This window comes from Scatophagus argus, chromosome 12 (genome assembly GCF_020382885.2).
Source record: "Scatophagus argus isolate fScaArg1 chromosome 12, fScaArg1.pri, whole genome shotgun sequence".
NCBI lineage: Eukaryota > Metazoa > Chordata > Actinopteri > Scatophagidae > Scatophagus > Scatophagus argus.
Window position 1 is genome coordinate 18,562,645 of NC_058504.1, and position 19,351 is coordinate 18,581,995.

At 41.3% G+C, this 19,351-nt stretch overlaps 1 protein-coding gene across 2 annotated transcripts; it reads left to right on the plus strand.

Moving 5' to 3' along the window:
- The first annotated feature begins 15,063 nt into the window (after positions 1-15,063).
- Positions 15,064-19,125, plus strand: cysltr1 (cysteinyl leukotriene receptor 1). 2 transcript variants are annotated; one of them, XM_046406989.1, is made up of 2 exons: positions 15,064-15,209; positions 15,931-19,125. In XM_046406989.1, the coding sequence occupies exon 2, from the start codon at positions 15,952-15,954 to the stop codon at positions 16,978-16,980; it is 1,029 nt and encodes a 342-aa protein (XP_046262945.1). In that variant the 5' UTR covers positions 15,064-15,209; positions 15,931-15,951; the 3' UTR covers positions 16,981-19,125. The 2 variants fall into 2 exon arrangements, with proteins under 2 accessions (XP_046262945.1, XP_046262944.1); XM_046406988.1 differs by having other exon boundaries at positions 15,065-15,209; positions 15,742-19,125.
- The last annotated feature ends 226 nt before the right edge of the window (positions 19,126-19,351 follow it).

Here is a 19,351-nt window from a genome sequence, read left to right on the forward strand (position 1 = left end):
AAGCGAGACAATAGCACCTCGGCCCGGGCAATAGGGAGGAGGTGGAGAGTGAATAGGGGATTGTGGAGAGAGAGGGAGTGAGGAGCCTGGTGTCATCAGCTGGAGAGCTCGTAGCGCGTTAGGACCAGAAACACACTTAGATTACACATCACTGGTTTTATTAATGTCACAGAGATTGTAGGAACAGACGGTCCAAAGTAACTTTAAGTGCATAAGTACAAATCTGAGCCCTAATATGTATGCGTTGAGTTATTTTATTTCTAGTTTCTTAGAAATTTTACATGCAGTGCAAAACAAATTACGTATTAAGTTTTGAAGCAGTAGCCTATAGCTCCACTTCAGCCAGATAGATTACAACGACGCTTACACATTAATACATATGTGATAATAAAGTAACAATGTAATCTATAAAACTCTTAAAAGAACTTAAATTTAATTTCACACTCGACATCTAAGCAGCACACGGTCCTTAAAGCTATTAAAGCTTGTGTGCGACTGCCTTATTTTTGAACTTTTTTTGTGGTTGTTGAAAAACAATACGTATGTTCAGAACAGATTTCATGTATTTTGTCTGCTTTATCAAAGAAGCATTCTTTGGTTTCTGTAACTTAAATTTAATGTTACATGTCTTTTGTGGACAAATCTCAATTTAAATTGAGATTTAAGTGCTTGCATAAATCTGAGAACAACCAAACTTCCCGTGACAAAAGACTTTATATTAACAATGTGGCAAACCACATGTAAAAAATCTTCACCTGCATAGACATAAAAGAAGATGACAGTATAATTAAAGTTCAAAGTAAGGGGGGATATCTTCAGAGCCTTTGTTAAATTCACACAAGTCAAATACCTGTGATGTACCCCTCAGACTAACAGCATTGAGCTATTTTGGTTGATCAAAGTCCTGCCCTGCTATTGTTACAGCACAGCCTTCATATCTGAGGCAACCAAAAGAGGTATTTTTAGCAAGGTGACAGGGCAGCATTGGACAGGTTCCCATTGTGTTCAGGCTGGTATGGCACTGTGTGTGTGTGAGAGAGTGACAGAGATGGAGAGAGAGGCACTTAACAGAGGGGAAGTGGTCGTTGGGGGTTGCGTCTGGCAGGCTGACCACTCCACAATAGCAGCAGGGAGGACAGGACATCCTGCTTACTGCATAACTTGAACTCTTAGACACGCACATACACTCACACTCATTTATTATACACAAAAACACACAATACATTACACACCACCAGATGTCTTTAACCTCTTGATTGTTGGTAGTGAAAAGCTTGTGTATGAGACACACATTGAGATAAAACACGTTTCCTTAATGATGTTTCATAACATGACTCCACCATTGTCCTTCATCTGGTCAGCTTAAATATTAGCTGGCATGATACCAAGAGTTTTAGCAAGAGCAATTTGGAAAAGACATCGTTTTGGTAGCAGGGACCCACAAGATCACATCAGACCATGTCAGTGAGGGCAGAAGCTAAAAATGATAGATTAATGTAGTATTCTGCTTCCACTGTGGAAGCTGCTGTTCGGCGCTGTGGTCGTAGAGTCTCTGGTGCCTGGCGCGGCGGCATCCCCCAGACCTGGTGGTGGACACCGAAGGAAAGAGATGTCGTCAAGCTGAAGAAGGAGTCCTATCGAGCTTGGTTGGCATGTGGGACTCCCTAGGCAGCTGACTGGTATCGGAAGGCCAAAAGTGCTGCAGCCCTAGCAGTTGTAGAAGCAAAAACTTCTGGTCTGGGAAGAGTTGGAAGAGGCCATGGGGGGAGGACCATCAGTCGGCCCCGGGGAAATTCTGGCAAACCTCAGGAGGGGGACGCAGTGCCCTACTGATGCTGTTTACAGTGGAAGTGGGGAGCTGCTGACTTCGACTGGGGGCATTGTCGGATGGCGGAAGGAATACTTTGAGGGTCTCCTCAATCCTGCTGATGCACCTTCTTTCATGGAAGCAGAGGCTGGGGACCCAGACGCTGATACATTCATCACCCAAGCCGAAGTCACTGGGGTAGTTGGAAAGCTCCTCAGTGGCAGGGCACCAGGGGTGGATGAGATCCATCCTGGGTACCTTAAGTGTCTGAATGTTGTGTGGTTGTTGTCTTGGTTGACACCCTCTGCAACATTGCGTGGCAGTCAAGGACAGTGCCCCTGGACTGGCAGACCGGGGTGGTGGTCCCTCTTTTTGAGAAGGGGGGCTGGAGGGTGTGCTCCAACTAAAGAGGGATCACACACCTCTGCCTTCCTGGGAAAGTCTATTCCAAGGTACTGGAGAGGAGATTTGGGCCGATAGTCGAACCTCGGATTCAGGAGGAACAATGCAGTTTTCACACTGGTCATGGAACACTGGACCAGCTCTATACCCTCCATGGTCCATCATAGTGAAGAAGGAGCTGAGCCAAAAGATGAGAATCTCAATTTACCAGTCAGTCTACGTTCCTACCCTCACCTATGGTCACGAACATTGCGTCATGACCAAAAGAACAAGATCTCAGATACAAGCGGCCAAAATAAGCTTCCTCCGCAGGGTGGCGGGGCACTCCCTTAGAGATAGGGTGAGGAGGTCTGTAACCCGGGAGGAGCTCGGAGTAGAGCCGCTGCTCCTCCACATCGAGAGGAGCCAGTTGAGGTGGTTCGGGCATCTGTTTTGGATGCCTCCTGAATGCCCCGTGGGGAGGTGTTTCGGGCATGTTCCACCAGGAGGAGGCCCCGAGGAAGACCCAGGACACGCTGGAAGGACTATGTCACTCAGCTGGCCTGGGAACGCCTTGGGGTCCACCCGGAAGAGCTGGAAGAAGTGTCTGGGGAGAGGGAAGTCTGGGCAACCCTGCTGAAGCTGCTGCCCCCGCAACCCGGTCCCAGATAAAGCAGAAGAAAATGAATGGATGGATGGATAGATGTATTATTCTGGTGAGTCATATGTTATCCTAAAACATGACAATAATTTCATTTCATACCCAATGAAAAATCCTCTTTTTTAAATTTTCTGTGCAATCTTTCCCTCACAACACCAAAGCACCTTGATTTAGTTTCATGTTACTCTTTGTGTTAAGGATTAGACAAGCACTGGACCAGCAAGAAATCGCTGCATGATCTAAAGTGTCACAGGAATAGTCTACAGTGATGAACTTAAACACAGTGGTGTTCTGAGGCATATGCTGGTATGCTCACAGTGACATAATGCTTATTATGTTTACAGACTTAGCTTAGCTTGTTGTCTGTTAGCATTCACCTATTAGCACTGAATACAAAATACAGCTGAGGCTGTCTGGGATATCATGGTTTTTTTTTGTTTGTTTTTTTACTGGACAAACTGAAATGTTGCGCAGATAAACAAGTCAGTTAAGGGATCACCTCCGCCCTCCAGTCCCAACATGTGCTTCATGTTTCACAAAAAAGGACTTATGATAGGAGTTAGATAGATAGTTTTGGCTTTTAAGACTCATAAAATGAAAGGTGAGATACTGCAAATAATGGTGTTAGCATAGTGTCAATTTCTTTGTGTAACTACAACATAACCAAGTCTGACAAGCTAATTACACATCTGTGGCTTACTGCTAGTCGACAGTAAGACGGCCAAAAAGCAGCGAAGGGAGGCACGTGAAAACTGTGTTGAAATGTCATGATTGGATGAACCAGAGGACATTTAAGGTTTGATTTGGGTTACAGAAACTTCCTCCAGTCCTTACACACACACACACACACACACACACACACACACACACACATACACACACACACTCCTCCCTCCTTATTCTCTGTCTTTGGTAACGGTAACTAAGCTGTGCAGCTCTGGCAAAGGCTTTGTGAGTCACACCAACCAGAACAAAGACCCCATTACTGCACCCCAAGCACCCCACCTCCCCTCCTTTCTCGCTCTTTCTCTCTCTCTCCCGGTCCCTCCGTCTCCTCTCTTCTTCGACCCTTCTGTCCTGCTTTCCTTTAATGCGATGATGAGTGTATTTCCTTTGCTTTTCTCGCCTTGCATCCGTCCATCCTCTCATTCACTGGCTCCACGAGGGTTTAGGGGCTGCCCCGTCGTGCCATACATACCTCTGCCCTGACAACAGAGCTGGACAAAGGCAGCGAGGCAGTACAACACAGGAGTCTTAAGCTTTATAGGCTTTATTGACTGATATTAACATGACTGCAGTGGGGTGTCCTCAGTGTGTATGTGTATACGTCTATAACTGACCTTAGCCCCTGTGAGCAAGCACTGACCTGATTAGCCGCCATCTCATCCACAGTAGTGCTGAGTCTGGATCAATGCTGCTGGGGTGACCGAGGCTTCAGAGGAAGACTCTCTGCAGCTACAGAGATCGAGCTGTTTACCCCACAGCACTGATAGGTGCAGCATGAGCAGCCATGGGTGAGCACTTGTTCTCCAGACTGAGAGACGAGGCAGACAGGCCTACAGACTGACCAGACTGAACCCAGTCTGAGCAGACAGAGCCTGTTGTTTGTCTCTGTGATGTAATGGGCTGTTGTAACTCATGTACCTCAGGGTACATACATTAAAATGTCAGCTATCAAAGATTTGATCAGCTCCTTTCCAAACATGGTTTTCTTGTGAAGGCGAGTTTATTTGTACAGCACATTCCCACAATGAGGTGATTTGAAAGAACTGTGCAAAAGAAAATATGAGACGTCTAATGTGTTGGGTTGAGGGGGAGCAGAAAAGAGCAGAAAAGAAATATAGCATTCATAATTCTGTTTTCATTGGTGTAAAATCACCTGAAACTAGGAATTGTTGTGCTTTCGTGACCTTAGAATGAGCCTTTTATATCTACAGAAGGAGCGGGTCTTCACTGGAAAGAAATGCATCTGGAAACCAACATCTACTTAGTAAACTAAACTCTATTAAAATTAACTCTCCCAGGACATTGACTACATTTATCCTACAAATTGTGCCAGATAGAACAATAATTTCCAAGTGAGTTTCTGGAAGATTATTGAAAAATTACAGCATTAAAGATTGAAAAGTTATAAATTTATTAATAATATATTTTATATACCACATTGAACTGACATTAGTGTTTTCTGTTAAAGACCCAGAGTTGTAATTTTTGGACAATTAATAATGAAATCACAGTATTACAATATCAGGACCCTGAAGCTATTGTGCATGTTAACTGTCACATTGTCAGAGCTTACTGGAACACTTGACAGGAAGAGAGCTATGGTTAATGTTATGAGAACACCACTGCTTTTTCTACTATGACAGCTAAAAATGTATAGTGTATATTTGATGCATGTGTCTATATTAGAAAAGTATGTAAAAGTGACCAAAAGGAAACATACGGGGACATGCTGTTGGTTATCCGTCACTTGCCTGGAGATAAAATCTCACCACTGCGTATTAATGTTGACACGTTTACACTGTCCAGCGGGAGGTGCTAGAGCTCCACATGAAAGCAAGAGGACAAATTGTCCAGTTCAGGCTGCAGTGTTTTACACATGGAAAACACTACATTTGTCATGAATTCAACAGTTTTGTCTTATCCTCTGACTGTTTTTCCTTGCATAGATTTCTTGAGGAAGTTGTGTTACTTGGTGTGGTTTTGTAATTAATTATGACAGCACACAGTCCTCTCCTTTGGTCCTTAAAAATGCACAAACGAACCTTGACTTGTTTAAGAGGATAAATAGGATGTATTGTTAATTTTAAAAGTCGGACCTCCGACAATGTTTACTCATGACTGACAGCCCTTGTGCCAAATTACACTATGCAGGCCTGGCAAGCACAAAGCATCATGAAAAGGAAGCTGCCATCAGTGTTCCCCAGTCCTGTTCACCCTCCTGTTCCTCAGACTCCATTGATCAGTTCCAGGAACACTTGAAGTTGTAGCACACACACACACACACACACACAAGCCAGCACCCACTGAAGCAGTCATATTATTTAGTGTAGTAGGTCTGTCCTCCTCTCAGACTCAGTGGCACTGTGCTTCCCCCTGCTGGACAGCGCTCTCTACAACAGTAAAATCCTGAATTACAGTAATCACAACTAAAAAAAGAATCTGTTCATCTTCATTCACCTACACCTAGAAAATACAATATGTTTGTGATAACCCTGGGTTAGGAGCTATTCTCCTCCTTGCTCTTGCCCTTTGCATCTGTGTCAAAGCAGACATTTCTCATCTGTGACCTGGTCACAAATACAAACGTCAGACATGTGAATCCACTTTTAATCACAAGATGTATATCTTTCACATCCTCAGTGACAAATCTGTGTAAAGCAACAATGACTGTAATGGCTGATAACACAGTTAAAGCTACTGAGTGCCTGGGAACTGCTTTCAAGCCTAAAACCATGTTTTTGTGGCATTTGTCTTATCAGCTTGACCAGCATTTGATATATGCATGGAAAATGCTTTTGTCCTGTGTGTGTGTGTGAGTGTGTGTATTATCTGTATGGTTGCTAGCTGAGTAACTGAGTGGATGACAGGTATTACACAAGTTAAGCTGCAGTAGCACTAGAGAAAAGATCTTGCTATTGAATCAATCCAGGCTGTGGAGACATTAGTGAATATTTGTGAACTACTGGTCAGTAAGAGAAATATGATATACATGAAATAAATTTCTGCTTAAGATATTGCGGTTTGTTAACCTACTGCAAACATTGGTTCTTCCCAGTGTTGTATTTTCTTTTATCATCTTCTCCTGGGCTGTCTGCCAGATCACACTGCAGAGTTTGCAGGATGAGACCATGTTTACAATATGAACCAGATTATAATCTCTGGCTATTAAAATGTGAGATTAATTTACTTCATAAGAATCCCAAATGTCACCTGAAAAAACCACATAAAGCCACATTTCTCAATATCTTGGGGCTTGATGTAACATATTCATCATGTTACATGTTTTTATTTTATATTATAATATGAACTCGAAGTGCATGTTTTTATGTGTGACTATGTAACTATTGAAATAAGAAGTAACACAACCCTCCTTTTACACATATAAAGACAAATGAAAAAGCAAAACGCCCCATCTATTGAATACACCTGGGTGTGTTAATACTACAGCCTTGGTTGGTCTGGAATGACCAGCAGCCACCTTTAGTTACATATATAGTCTCACATTGAAGCCCATATGAAGACATGTTAGTCAGAATATCTTATACATATATCCTGTGTAATTTTACTATATAAATAAAATATAAACTGCAAGCAATAAACATTACTTTTGGTTGAATTCATGCTTATTTACAGCTAAAGCTTTTAATGAAATGAGCTCTTTGTATTTTGTGGTTTGCTATAGTGCACCCATACATAATGCAAATATAAATTCACAAGCCATAGTATCCTCCTCAGGTAGGAGGACAAAGCTGGAAGGGACGGAAGAGGCTCATGACCAAGAGAGGAAGCTTGAGAGTTTTGTAGTGTCGAGGAATAAATCTGAAATCTGGAATTCTGTGAGATTAACAGCTCTAGCAGTACAAGTGTCCACACCAGGCCACAGCTCAGCTGAGCCCAGCAAGATGTCCTGAATCTCCGACTCTGCTGAGGCCAGCGTGACACCAGTGTGGCCTCCAGGCCCAGCAGCCCCAGCAGGAGCAGAGAGGCCAGATGTTGAGCATCAAGCAGCTGTTGACAGAGCAGGTTCACAGTCTCTCTCGTGGGCCCCATCTTAATCTCACCGCTTGCCTCCTCCATCCACCAGATCAGTGATGTTGCCAGCTGAAGCATCCAGTGCAGCAGCACAAGGCTGTCTGTAAGGGCCAGCTGACCCAGGAACACAGTGGAGGGCTTGGTGGAGATGTGAGAGGAGCGGAGGAGTAACAGGATCCGCAGGCTGAACAAACAGCCCACCAGCAGGGGGAGGCCAGCACAGTGGGGGAACAGCAGCACCGTTACCAGCTTCAGCAGCAAGAACCGACGCAGACATTCTCTAGAGGTCGAGGGCATGCCCGCACCAAGAGCTTATCTCACTGACTTCAAAATGTGTTTTGATCTGCAGACAGTTAAACACATGGAGCTCAATGTGATGCTCTTATCTGGTTTTAGACAATCATGCATGTTTCTCTGCTTCACACATTCATAAAAGCACACAAACACACTAGTGGTTTATCTCTCGCACATACAGTATTTTTACATCTTTATTCCTTATTATGACTATTGCCACAGTGTTGTTTCAGCATGCAAAGGCCCAGACAAGCAAACGAGGCATCAATAAATTCTTTTTGCAGGTATCATCTAATGTGTCTGAGGTTGAACCTCACCTGACCTTATCTACTAAAGTTCCATTAAAAAGAATTCATTTTCTGGAAAGCAGCAATTAAAAAGAGGCACTAAAGTTATGGGTATTGAATCTGATACTTTTATTTACACAGCATCAGCTTCACAGCATCTTTTAAATTCAAGCATGCATCTCCTTTGCTCCTTGTGTTTATGTATTTTCATCTTATTTTCATTTTTTATGTATTTTTCAATATATTAATGGGTTCTTTATACCTAGAACTTTGACTGTTCAACAGCTGATTTAACTGGCAATGCAATCAACAAATAAAGCTTTAAACAGAGATCTTGTTTATGTGGGACTCACCTGTGAGATTAAAAGTCCTGTTTCAACCTGTGTGTGGGCTTTTGTTCCCCTCGTCAGGCCCTCTTCTCAGAGAGACTGAGTGAGAGTGTGAGAGGAATCCTTTCGTTTTTCTCTTTATCGATGCTGGTTGCTTCAACTCAGCTGGGTCTCGGGCTGTAAATGTCTTTATGTCTCATCTGGAGAAGATCCAGACTGCATATGACTCATGTTGGTGGAGATTATCAGCCTGAGGGCTTTCCCCGCATCACTGACATCATTGCCTGTCTGTGTGTTTTTCCAAGCAACACCGGGCTAAAAAAGGAGTTTTGTAAGGGAACAGAACTGGTGCCAGGGAGTGAGATGCCAAAATGCCTTGCATGCACTCCGACAAGGATCAAGGAACGACTTGAAAAACCTTTCATACTGACAATTATCAAATCAGTATAGTTTCCAAAAACTACATAGCTCATTGTAATCGCAGAGAGGGACCGACCGCTTGTTAAAAATTACCAGGGGATTTACTTTTCTTTACTTTTACTTTGCAATAACCTGCACATACTGCCATTACTTTGGATGTTGTTGTACAACTGGCAGGGTAAAAACACTCAGCTGTATCCATAACAACTAGGGTGTGATCACCATAATAAATGGCCCTCGTTGTTGCTGCAACACAGTGTGACTTTCCTCCAAACTGACTAATCGTTCGACTCACTCTGGAGTTCCGATTTGCATTGCTTAATTCATTGGTTGCTGCACGTCTTTGATGGTTGACTGAGAGCAGATGGCTTTGTAGTTTGGTGCACATTACTCACAAGCTAGGTGTGTGAGTAAGTACATGTCACACAACATGTGAGTATTTGTCTGGAAGCTGTGGTATGAACATCTTTGCCAAATATAACAGGAAAAGTGTTGAAATATACTTAATGAAGGCTGTGTGTGTGTGTGTGTGTGTGTGTGTGTGTGTGTGTGTGTGTGTGTGTGTGTGTGTGTGTGTGTGTGTGTGTGTGTGTGTGTTCATTGATAAATTTTCAGTGTTAATTCAACAGTATAGCAGTGACAATGTGACAAATTTTGGTCCTTCACCTTGAAACAGGAAGTTGATGTTACTCGGCTGCCCCAAATTTCATATGCTGGATAAGAATTTGAGGACATCTACACGGCAATATTGAGTAAAGGTCATAGCACCGGCCACTTGGAACAGGAAATGACATGTTTTACACTGTTATGCACGTCTAGCAAGCTGACCAGGTCTACCTGAAAGCTGGTCAGAACAGTCTTACGTCCTTGATGATGATGTTTTGTAAACATTAAGTTTTAACTGAACTGCGTCTAGCTGGAAATTTGTTGTTTTGCCATGAAAAACAGGAAGTTGTTGAGGGGTTAGAGATGTCACAAAAATCATCCAAACTTTGTAAGAACAGAAGAAGTAATGAAAAGGTTATATAGTGGTTAGCACTGTCGCCTCATAGCAAGAGGGTTCCAGGTTTGAATCCCGGTCTGGGCCCTTTTATGTGGAGTTTGCATGTTCTCTCTGTGCCTGCGTGGGTTTTCTCCGGGTACTCCGGCTTACTCCCACAATACCAAAAACATGCACATTAGGTTAATTGGCTACTCTAAATTGCCCCTAGGTGTGAGTGTGAGAGTGCGTGGTTGTTTGTCTTTGTGTGTTGGCCCTGCGATTGACTGGCGACCAGTCCAGGGTGAACCCCGCCTCTCGCCTGTAGTCAGCTGGGATAGGCTCCAGCTCCCCCGCGACCCTGACGGATAAGCGGTATAGAAAATGGATGGATGTTTTTTACTTCCCAAAAGTGTGAAAGTTAGTGAAAGAAGAGGCTTGTAGCTTCAGGCCATTTGCACAAACAATGAAAGTGGGACCAGTCAGCCTCTGTGCATCTGTGGAAAAACTGTGTTAATGACTAAATGGTACTGATAATGTTTGCCAATAAAGCTTTCCTGTTTAGTAGTAACGCCTCTCTACGAAGCCTCTTAAATCATCAAGTGGTATTTTGGTGCATGTTTGTTGGAAATGCTGGCTGACTGACACTAGGTTGATAATTTGATATCAGTACATCAACAGGTATCACTTGCAATGTTTTTCTGCTTTTTGGCCTCCTGGCGCCAACTACTTTTATTTTTGTGTCCTCCTGTCGTTGTGGTTTGGGATGCTGACTATGTGATTCAGGTGTTCCTGGTTCCTGCCTGGCCAGGGATGTTTGTTTCAGACATCCCTCCAACCCACTCCCCTCTGTCAACTATCTACAGCATGTTTATACCTTTAATAACATCTAACATAAAAAAAAAAACTTAAGTAAGATCAAGAATCTACAGACGTGTTAGTGTGAGATGGCAGTTTGCTGAGCTAAACATGACATCAGCATACTAACATGTTCACAATGACAGTGATACTGTAGCGTCCGACAGGACAGGATGAAAGGATGGACGAGGAGGTACTTAGCAAACCGACGCTTTAATGAACATAACAGGTTACTATCCTCACTATAGCCCCGCCCCTTGCCTTTCTCATCCAATCACACGCCTGTCTGCCTTAGCCCCATACACACTCAAAGCATCTCAAACAGTCAGTAACCACAGAACGTTTTAATAACAGTGCACATTAACATGAACACAGCAGCAGGGTTGCTAAAATACCATAATGGTGTTAAGCCTTTTAGAAATAATGTTTACCATGTTCTTAGCTTTGGCATATTAGCTTGCTAAGATTTGCTAATTAGTACAAAACACCAAGTACACCTGAGTCAGAAGGTGTCATTAGTTTCACAGGTTTTTTTTTTTGTTAACAGGCTTGCTTGGAGTTGATGCCTGTGTCTGTTTATGTTCTTATGTCAGAAAGCTCTGAACATGGTGTCTGCTGTTTGAAATGCTCTTGTGCTGCTGCTGTGTTTGTTTTTCCAAGCATTTCTTGAGGTGAATGAACTTTGTTTTCATTTGGTGTTTGGCATTTGGATTGTGGTGCTTTAATACTGTTACATGGTGTCGAAATATGATTAGTAATGTTTAGTCTTGAAGGCTTTGAGTTGAGACCTGGACTGATCTAGGTTTAGTTTGGCCTGACTGGTTTTGCACTTATTTTTCCCCTCAAGTTGTTGCTGTTGTTTCCTTTCTGCCGACTGCAAATGTTTGTATGTTGACTTTAGAAATGTAAGCACGAGGAAATGTCCACACAGAGCTGATTTCGTTTATAGTGATAATTAGGAGCATCTGTCACGGTGTTCTGTATGCAATATTTGATCACTATTGGGATCTCTAGTTTAGAGCAGAAAAAAGATTTTGTATAAAAATGTGTGTGTAGTGGGAAATGCTCACCTAATGAACGCAGCCCCAGGCCTGACTCGTCCCCCAACCGCTTTCCTAATCAAGGCCGGGTTATATAAAACACCAGTTTTCCTGTGTTAACTTTTACTACTGGTGTTGCGAGTAGTAAAAGTGATCACTTATTCACAAGTCATCCTTTTTTACACTGTTTTTGCAAATCAGTTTATTCCCTTTAGTTCTGGTTTTAATCTGATGAGTTGGCTGAATAATGTGTGTTGGAACCTCATGGTTGTCCTGTCCACCCTATTTGGAGTGATCTTGTGTCCCTTCAGGTGAGCCTACTGTTCCTGATGCTGCTCTTTTGCTCAGTGTGGTTCTGTTTGGACTTTTGGTTGGGCTTATTTGAGTTTTTAGTGAAGCAACAATTTGTTTTCTGTTTTTTTGTTTGTTTGTTTCTGCACTGTTTGCACTACATGTATGTATATATTTATCTTGTTTTTCTTTCTTCTTGTAAATACTTTATTCTTCATTTTTTATTACTATTATTTGTTATTTTCTATTTTGTATGGTGCACAGGAGAGAGAAAAATTCCAGAGTCAAATTCCTTGTATGGTCACACGTACTTGGCAAATAAAGCTGATTCTGATTCTGATGCAATAAGATAACAGATAATTTTGTGACTTTTGTATCTTAAAAGGTTCCCTGTTAATACACACCTGACAAGAAGAAGGGTTAAGATGTAGTGACTAAAGTTAAATGTGTCTTTTTTATACAGTCAAATGAGATCTGTCTGTGCAGGTTTGTTTGCATGTAATCAACTGTTGTGATTTCATCTGTGCTGGGTGAGATTATCCACAGAAGCTCTGAAGGCATTTGTTTTGTTCAAACAATGACATGCAGCAGTAATTTAAAAAAAATATACAGTATGCTGTGGTTTGTTAATTGAATCAATTAAGTTTACTCTTTAATATCTAATGTTAACTTCATACATATGCCATCTGCCGTCTTCCTGAGCATCCAGGATGTGTAAAACAATTGTTGTGCATCAGCTAACGGCTAATTCTGTACGTTCACCATCAGCACTGCAATGCAGGGTCCTACATCTGAGCGCCATGTTGTGAAACACTCAAAGTGCTGAGAGAGACATTTCAGGGAAAGTGACCTACATGAACATCCTATCTGCAGGGTATCAGGGGGACAGCTCAGAGCAAAAATAAAAAGAACATTTGACTTACAGTATATAAGTGTCAGGAGACCACCCAGGGATTAATGGTCTTTGATGGTTGGTATGTTTAATCATGATAAATGTAAATTAACTAATCAAAACTGTACTTTGCAATTAGTTGAGAAGAACAGCACCAGATACTTAACTGCTTCCCAGCAGAGTAAAAATCTACAAATTATTAGACTAATCTGACAGTGTTAATTGATTTGCATTAGCTCAAGCGAAGGAGCTGCTCTCACTTCCACGAATGGAGTGGTGCTGCAGGAAAAGCAACGAAGCTGTTGGGCTCAGGCCAAATATGCAGAGTATTTGTATCCAGTAAACAAAAAGACAAACAAAATGTCTCAAACTATGAGTGCTCTCTAATCTACCACCTTCAAAGTTTAGATATATTCAGTTGGATCCCCTGAAAATGCGGTTTCAAATTTCACATATTTCCTTGCAGCATGAAAAGCTGTTTGAATCAGTATTTTTATAGTGACAGCAGTCCTTCAGGTGCACACATGAACAGATAGAATATTTGAATATTGACCCTGAACCTGAAGGTTTGAGGAATCATCCAATAATTTCATTCATGTCATATGCCACTGACAGAGCTGTGTGTCTCATTTGCTTAACTCTTATCACACAGATCAACTGTTCACAACGCTGACTGTTGGCTCTCCAAAGAAATGGAATCCTCCATGCAACAACAAGGTTATGGTCCCTCCCTAAAAACCACATAAAAACACTAAAATTAACATTGGACCTTGTTCCCAAGTAGTAGGAAATGTTGCGGAAATTGTGTGGTGACTTAACAAAATCAATATACATAAACAAGCCATTAGGGTCAATCACTGTAAAACCCAGAGTGAATAGTATATCCATTCACAAATAAAAATTGTATGATGGCTGGAAGGATGTGCTCCGTGCAACAAGCAATTCTACCTCCCACTCACATTATTGGATTGTGTCACAGCGATTATGGTCCACAAACAACCACACCAGCACATGAAACTGCACTCAGCTGTACTCTGCTCTGATATGTTTAGTTGTAATCTGTGCATCTGTATTTGTGTGTGCTGCCTCTAGGTGATTTGTTTCAAGTGCTGTTTCTTTTTTTGGATGTTTGATGCACTATTGACTGCACTGGTTGGAGAACATTTCTTGCAAACATTCAGACTTTAGTCATGATGCAGTAACAGTAAACAATTAAATGACCTTACCTTGCACATCAGAATGTAAAATGGGATTACTCAGAAACTACAAATGCACTCTACTAAAACATCTCTCAGAAGGGTCAAATCATTTATAACAGCTTTCTAATCCTGCAATTCTTCTTTATGATGCACTTAGTGCACTGTCAAGCTATTAGACTAATATTTCACTGCTTATTCAGAATCTGATGTTGACACAGACATCTCCCAAGGGCTGAATGTTTATCTTTGCTCTTATTGAAGCACTAAATGAGTTACAGATGGATTATCCTGCTCTTGTACCGCACAAGCCTTTCAAATGCAAAAATTTGTATGTCCATTTCCACTGCAGTGTCCGCACCCCTGTAAATAAATCACTGATTACTATCATCTAAAGGAAATGCTGCGGAATAATCAAAACTCTGCCATCATCAGTTAAGGCTGATTTTCTTGGTTGACCTACTTGTCCTTCCTCTCCCACCTCAAACCATCTGAGCTCAGATTACATGCTGCAGTGTTAGAACATGTCAAAACATACAAGACTGTTGACAAGCACTTCTTAGGTTCCAATATACACATACAGTTACAGTCAAACCAGTTGTGTGTTTGTAGAGCAAGCAAAAGAGTGTGAGATGAAACAGGATGAAAAGGAATTTGCCTCTGGAGAAAATGTGTGAGAATGATTTAAGTTGTACTTGATGAGCAACGAAACAAAATTAAAAAAAAAAAAAAAAGAAAAAACACAACTTCCAGTTTTTAACCTCCCCTTTCTGCCAAATGTGTTGAATATGTGACAACATAACTGACAGTGTCAACGGGTGTGAATTTGAAAAGCTTCCCAACAACTGACGGCAACCTGACCTGCCGCAGCCTCCTCCTCCCACCACCACTGCGACATCTGGCTGATGAGGCAGAGAGGTGGAAACACACACTGAAGCAGCGCTGCTGTTTCCTGCTGTCAGCCAGGAAAGAGATAAACGGACTGAACCGCTCTGCTACCAGACAGGAATTAAGCGGTAAGAAAACATTTCAACATGCTGAAACTTACTTAATCATGTAATTGTTTTCTTATTTTTCCTTTTTTAAAGGAACAGTATCGTGCAGATAAAGTTGCAGCATGTAACTATAACATGTTGCACCCAGAGTTTGATCACATTTTTATATGGCGTATGCTTGAGTGAATAATTTGTCATGTCATTTGTTACCCAGTTTGTACAGTGCATTATAGTTCCATAGATATATGCGTGATATATTTCATATTATTAATTTTATATTATTAATTGCCTTTGTATTTTCTGTTAAAATACAGAGCCAATCTGTATTTTAATAGGTTGTCTGTTAATGTAACAAGTATGCAAATTAGTTAATTGTTTATAACCTAAAGTACACATACAGTTTGGCTCCAGTTTCCTTAAGAATCAGGAAGAGGTAGATTGCAGCATAGGTAGAAATTAGTCATTTAAATTTGTTTAAAACAGAAAAAGCAGAACATCATCACATCACATCATACAACACAATAGCAGTCTAAGATTCTTATCTACTTTTCAGAGTCTGTACATCAGCAGAACAATCAGGTCATCTCGGAAACAATCTGCCACTTTACAGTCATCATGCTCTGCTGAGCTCTGTGTTTTCTTCGTGATACAGTTTTTGGGCGCCGACCTGAAAGCAGTTTTTTTTGAGGGTTTTTTTTTTTGACATTCTCTCTCACACAGCCACACGTTATCGCTCTCACAGCAGCTGCAGGTGTGGACACGAATGGAGCAAATAAATGTGACAGACAGCAACTTGACTGATTGTCCATCCATCGATGACTTTCGTAACCAGGTTTACTCCACATCCTACTCCATCATCACTGTGTTTGGCCTGGCAGGGAACGGCTTCGCCTTGGCGTTGTTAATCAGAACCTGCTGCCAGAGCTCACCCTTCCATGTATACATGGTGAACCTGGCCGTGTCCGATCTGCTGTGTGTCATGACGTTGCCACTGAGGGTCCTTTACTATGTCAAGAAGGGCCAGTGGAACTACGGGGACTTCCTCTGTCGCATCAGCTCCTATTCCCTCTATGTAAACCTCTACTGCAGTATTTACTTCATGGCTGCCATGTCCATCACACGTTTCTTAGCCATAGTCTTCCCTGTGCAGAACATGTGGCTGGTGACAGAGAACCGTGCTCGCCTGGTGTGCGCGGGCATCTGGGTGTTTATCTGTCTTTCATCCTCACCCTTCCTGATGTCTGGCCAGCTTGTTGACCCCATCACAAATAAAACCAAGTGCTTTGAGCCTCCAAATGATCAAGGTGCACATAGACTATTAGTGTTAAACAATGTGTCTCTGGTACTGGGCTTTGTCCTTCCCTTCCTGGTCATCCTGCTCTGCTATGCCGGAATCGTCCGTGCCCTGCTGTCTCGCAACCACGCCTCCCGACGCCAGCGGGGCACAGACACCAGAGCCATCCGAATGATTGTCATCGTCCTGCTGACGTTCCTAATCAGCTTCATGCCATATCACGTGCAGCGCACCATCCATCTGAGCGTCCTGTCCCGAGCTGACACCACCTGCTCAGAGCGGGTTGCCATGCAGAAGTCTGTGGTGGTGACTCTGTGCCTGGCTGCTGCCAATTCATGCTTTGATCCACTCCTTTATTTTTTCTCTGGAGAGGGTTTCCGCAATCGCTTGTCCTCCCTGCGCCAATCAGTGAGGGGCAGCAGCCTAAACCATACAGCCAAGCAAAGGCCTACAAATGGCTCAGAGACTGGGGAAAACTATCAGCTGAAGGCCTGTTAACTTGTACCATGTGGATGGGGTCATCAAACAAGCAGCCTTTGAGATTTTTTTAAAGAGCTCAGGAAGACGTGCTGTCATTAGCAAATAAGGAAGGAGTTGCGAGAAAGAAGAAGTTTTAACAAATGAGGTTCGGTTTACTCAGAAACCGGAGTAATTAAAGATATAAGTTACAAGTTTCAGGATGATGTTTTCCATTAAAATTGATGTTTATTATTCTAAAAAGAGCATTTTATTCATTGTTTAAGTGATGTTGTTCTGCTTTATTATAACAGTATTACATTTCAAAAGTTATTCAAACTTTTAGTTAAAGCATGGATGCAAAAATGTAAAGTATTGATGAATGTAGATATGTCATATCACACAACCTGCACACATGTTTAGCAGGAAGGGCTAAACACTTGTGAATGAAGAGCTTTACCTTTTTTGTTTTTTTAACCTCCAATTATCATTCTTCTCTCACTGTTAGTTTTGTCAGTTTTGTGTCAATGTTAGTGCTCTAATGTTTCTCATCAGTGTCTCATTATAGTCTAATAACTATGTTTCCATTCCATTTCCATTTTTAACTTTCAATTTTTTCTGATTTACTTAATTTAATTACCTCTACACAAATTGGATTTATGTGAATTTTTGATTTTATTCCATTGTTTATTATTATTATTATTATTATTATTATTATTATTATTATTATTATTATTATTATTATTATTATTTCTGTGCATCTCTTTGTTTAAAAAATAATTTCAACTTAAAATGATTTAAAAATTTAAATGGATTTTCATCCATGTAACCTGTCTTGAGTTGGACAGGTGTTTTAAAATTTAGGAGTGTGAGTCTTAGAAATTGTCGTTCCATTTTTCAAAATAAGCTAATTTGCTTATTATGCTTGTACTTTGATGAGAAGTTTGAAACCATATCTGTAAGTAAACTACTGCCTGCTGGTGTTTAGCTTTGCTTGGCACACTTTAAAAAGGGGAAACCGTGAACCTGGCTTTGCAAAGCACCTCTTCAGCTTAATAATTAATGTGATGTGTATTGTTTGTTCAATTCATACAATTTGTAGTTTGTTTCCAGTCTTTATGCTAGACTCAAAGCTAGAAATATATTTTTTTTGTATTTGATTGTCTCATCTAATCTATTCGGTGTGATCAAAATAGGTACAAAACAAAACTTTGAGGTGGTCTGGTTGAACGTAATCAATGCAAATAGGTGAGCAGAGAAGGAAAGTAAAGAAGCATATTTCACAAAATGTCAAATTATTCCTTTAAATGCCTGAAAATGTGTTCCTGTAATTCCATTGTATCTAAACTATATTTCACATTGTGTACGGTAACTGAATCAATAAATCATCCAGTGTGTGTCAGTTCAGTATGTTCACAAGTATTCCTCTCCGTCATGGCCACTAGAGCTCATGTTGACTGCATGAAGAGTTACAACCCCTGTCCACTGGGTGTCACACCAGTACACATATTGTTGTAGTCATTCTCAAACAGATTCAGTATTGATCATTTTTGCTATTGCTCTTCAATTATTTGTCCTATTTCTCGAGGAAACAGTAAATTTCTGTTATTGTTTCTAGGGCAGCACTTCCATAGGAGTGCTGGTGCAATATATCACAAATTGCCAAATGTCATTAAACTGTCTTTATATTATATGAACTTAATAACTAAAGCCATGAAATACATTACATTTCCAGATGAGAATAAGGGCATATCTTCTTTCCACTAAAGCTACATTCAGTCATAAGTTTGGCTTCGCTGTTATTAAGAAATTCAAAACATCATTAAGAGTCAAGACTGCTGAGACTGACGCTGCCGATTAGAACATAGAAGGCCACTGTATTACCACTTCATAAACCAATTATATCAAACACATGATCGGCTGCCTCCCCCGTTTGCACAAAAAGATGTTTGTTTCAGTCTACACAGCAGGGTGAGCTTAGAGATGGGTCGCGGTTGCGATGTTAGTGTACCTCACAGATACTTGCAGATACAGGAAGTAAGGAAAGTAAAAACTTGTTCAAAAGAGGTTAGATAACAGTGCACCGCATTGCATAGCAGGATATCACTGAGACTGTTTTGATTCTTTCATCTGTGCTCCAGGTTTTCTGCTCTTTAAGTGATTTGACCTCAAAACTGTTTAGTTTTCGAAGAAGGTTATGAATAAAACTTGTTTGCCCTTGGGGGAGCAGCTTCACAACATATGTTGATGGCCACCATGTGAGTACAGAAACAGTGGGAGGAGCACTCCAGGAGAGCTGTTTTTATGGCAGCCATCCAGCCTTTCTGTATGTTAAATCTATACTGTACCCTATACTGTATACTGAGCTGACTGAAATGCACTTAACAGGCTTTGAAAATTTCCTTCCTTAATA

Excerpts from the sequence above, each read along its gene's own strand:
- cysltr1 (XM_046406989.1), top strand. The coding sequence starts at position 15,952 with ATGGAGCAAATAAATGTGACAGACAGCAACTTGACTGATTGTCCATCC.